General features: G+C 40.5%; 1 protein-coding gene across 4 annotated transcripts in view; it reads left to right on the top strand.

The window, feature by feature from the left end:
* cdkn2aip (CDKN2A interacting protein) overlaps positions 1–2,649 on the top strand; it is a 3,686-nt gene extending 1,037 nt beyond the window's left edge. For all 4 annotated transcript variants that reach the window (XM_032512401.1, XM_032512419.1, XM_032512428.1 and 1 more), the window contains exons 3-4: positions 1–8; positions 569–2,649. The exon at positions 1–8 is cut by the window's left edge and continues 117 nt beyond it. In XM_032512401.1, coding sequence (XP_032368292.1) covers positions 1–8; positions 569–1,137 — 577 coding nt within the window. In that variant the 3' untranslated portion in view covers positions 1,138–2,649. The remainder of the gene's footprint in view (positions 9–568) is intronic.
* The last annotated feature ends 370 nt before the right edge of the window (positions 2,650–3,019 follow it).

The following is a 3,019-nucleotide window of genomic DNA, read 5'->3' on the forward strand; positions in this document are numbered from 1 at the left end:
CACAGCTGGTAATGCAATACACACTTAATGAAGCTGACTACCGTATTTACTTTACTACAATGTATGATGTGGCTGAAACTGTTTTGATTAACCAGGGACAATTCAGGTGGACTCAAGATGAAAATTTGACACTCAGTGTTAGCACCACTAGTTCTTAATAATTGTAGCTTGTTGGGAATACACAGTGACAGATACATAAACAGATAAAGTGACAGATTGTCTTAAAGATGTGTTTCTGATGTTCTGTTTTCCCATTTACTGTTTGTGGGTGGTCAAAATATTAAAAACCCCAGCATCACCACACGCTATGGTCTAAAAAAATCACAACAGGGTTGAGCAAACTCTTCTGACAGAGGCACAACAAGAAATGAAAGCAGAAATAGTCTTCCACAAAATGTAATGTACAGATGTTTGGTTTAAAAATTGTAATATTTGTTTTTTCTTTCTTTCATATAACTCATTTCGATTCGATTCATATTGTATATTATGGAGGACAACTTACAGTACATAGTAATACAATTTCAGTTCACACGAGTCTGTTTCCCTATTACATTTTTCTTTTTTGCAGAGGTTGATGCTGACAGCTGCGTCAAAAGAGCCAAATGCGGACCCAATGAGCTCGACAGTCGACCTGTGGGGAGGCAGAAATCGGGACCTCTTCCACAGGCTCCAGCAGAGCACCAGCCCTTCTTCAACCGCCTCTACAAGGCCGTGGCCTGGAAGTTAGTGTCGGCAGGGGGCTTCGGTCCAAACTTGGACCATTTTGAAATACTTCGGAGCTGTGCAGAGTCCTGTAAAGAGACCCTGACCTGTGTGTTTGTGCCACTGAAGGACATCGCCGGCCTCCCCGCGGGACGCACACAGAAGGAAGGCCACGTGTGTGAGATTCGCTGTCAGACAGTTTACATGGGGACTGGATATGGGCGCGATGAGTCCGCTGCCAAAGCAATGGCTTCCAAAGAGGCCCTCAAAGTCTTTCAGGGGCGAAAAGTGACAGTAAAGATCTGCAGACGGCGGTACAAAGGGAAAGACGTGGAGGATTTGATGCTGTTGGACGAGCAGCCCCGGAGTCAGGGCTTTCCTCCCGCGCTCAGCTACCCTTTTCAGGACGAGCAGCGGGAAGATGGTTCTTCATAGAGCAGAGAATTTGTGACGTTTGCCCTGCTGTGATGCCTGTTGGAAGCATGGACACATGACATTTACTGATTGGAGCTACTGAAGGAATCTCTGACTGTGTCGGGACCAGGCTGTTATGCAGCTGAACCTCATAACCAGGCTAATCATTAAGTGACACAAAGCAAAACTATCACGATGCGTTTTCCACAATACTTTGGTATTACAATACAGGTGGCTCATTGTTAGGCAAATATCTGGAATAAATCAGCTAAAAAAAAATCTTAATACTGTATTGGCTACATTTTTAACCCCTTTCAGTTTTACAGTTTTATAGAAAGCGAACAGTTTAACAAAGTGCATGGAGTTGAAAAAGAAAAGTCAAGCAGCCATAAGCTGGCAAAAAGCTCAACTTGCTAAAGGGAACCGTTTTAAGGAAGGCTAAAATGCTACCTTAGTATTGTAGGATAATATATTGCATTGTTTTGATGTGATTATTTGTCCCAACAAAATAGTTTTGGCCATCGTATTAGGAGTAGTGTGTGTTCCCCCCTTTGTTCATTCCTGTTGTGACAGGTTTTGTTCTGGGGATTTCACTAGTGTAACTGGGTGCAGTCCAAAACATAGTTATAAACCTGACTTAGTCGCTTTGTGGTTTGTTTAGATTCCAACGGCTCAGTTACAAGCAAAACAACCACTAACTTTTTACAGTTTTGATTACTCGTCACTTTGCCAGGGTCCAGATTTTGGCAGCAGGATGCAAATAAAACCAAAATCAAATTCAGTAACTGTAACTTTTTTCTAAACATGATGGGCTTGTCTTTAGTGTTCACATCAGTTGGGAACACAAAAATAGCAAAGTATGACTTATAAATCCAGATTTTATTTTGATATTGCCGTTTTTCATCCATAAGTAACTGTTGGAAGATATCTGCATTTCTTTTTCTAATTGTACCTATTAACATTTTAGGATTCTTGTTGTAACAGGTTGGGATTGCATTCTTATGCAATCCCAATCTTTAAATATGGGGTGACACCCACGTTTGATTCTACTTTCTTTTTCTTTAAAAATGACAACATGCTGAGTGTCTGCAATCAAAAAATGCTACACATAATGAATGTTTTAGTTTTTATCACAACATGTTTAAGGAGAAGTTGAGGTGTACTTTACAGTTTTCAGCAACCTTAAATACTTGGCCAACTACAGTACCCATTATACTGTACACAGAAATACTAAAGCTTACTGCTTTTATTTTAATTTCTTTGTTTAACTTCACGGAGAAAAAAACAACAACAACTACGCAATGATAAAAATATAAGACAAATCTCTTTGAACACAGTTTGATGAAGTGCGTTCAGTTATGATGTGTTTGAGGGTAAAGTGCTGCCGTGATGTGTGATTTCTTTTTCCAGTTTCCGTTGAAGGTGAACAGGGTTGCCTTGAAGTGGGAGCATCTGTACTGCTCCACGTTTCTGTATGCTTACACCAGTGGTCCTGTTTCTATATATTGTTTAAATAAAGATAATTTAACCAAGTAAAGTGTATTTACTTTCTCCCTGCGGAAAACAACATTTTCATAACATGGTGGGGATTTTTGTGTAGCAGCCAATAATACTTTCTATCACCAACTTAATCATCTAATATCCCGCAGGAAGGTTCTGACAAATTGGAGAAAATGACGGTATTTGAATTGGGTCACATACTGCCTCTAATTAGCGCTAATTGGCAAGTTCAGACACAACTGAACGGGATGAGCCAGTGCCTTATTAGAGACGGTAACGTTGATGCCAGCAGTGCCAATCAAATAAGTATAATCTCAGTGTTTTCATTCACCCACAGTTGAGATTGAGCTATTGTTGATGTCAGCAGGATGCCTTCGGCCTCGACACAGCTCAGCGGACTGGA

The sequence above is a fragment of the Etheostoma spectabile genome, chromosome 1 (genome assembly GCF_008692095.1).
Source record: "Etheostoma spectabile isolate EspeVRDwgs_2016 chromosome 1, UIUC_Espe_1.0, whole genome shotgun sequence".
Lineage (NCBI taxonomy): Eukaryota > Metazoa > Chordata > Actinopteri > Perciformes > Percidae > Etheostoma > Etheostoma spectabile.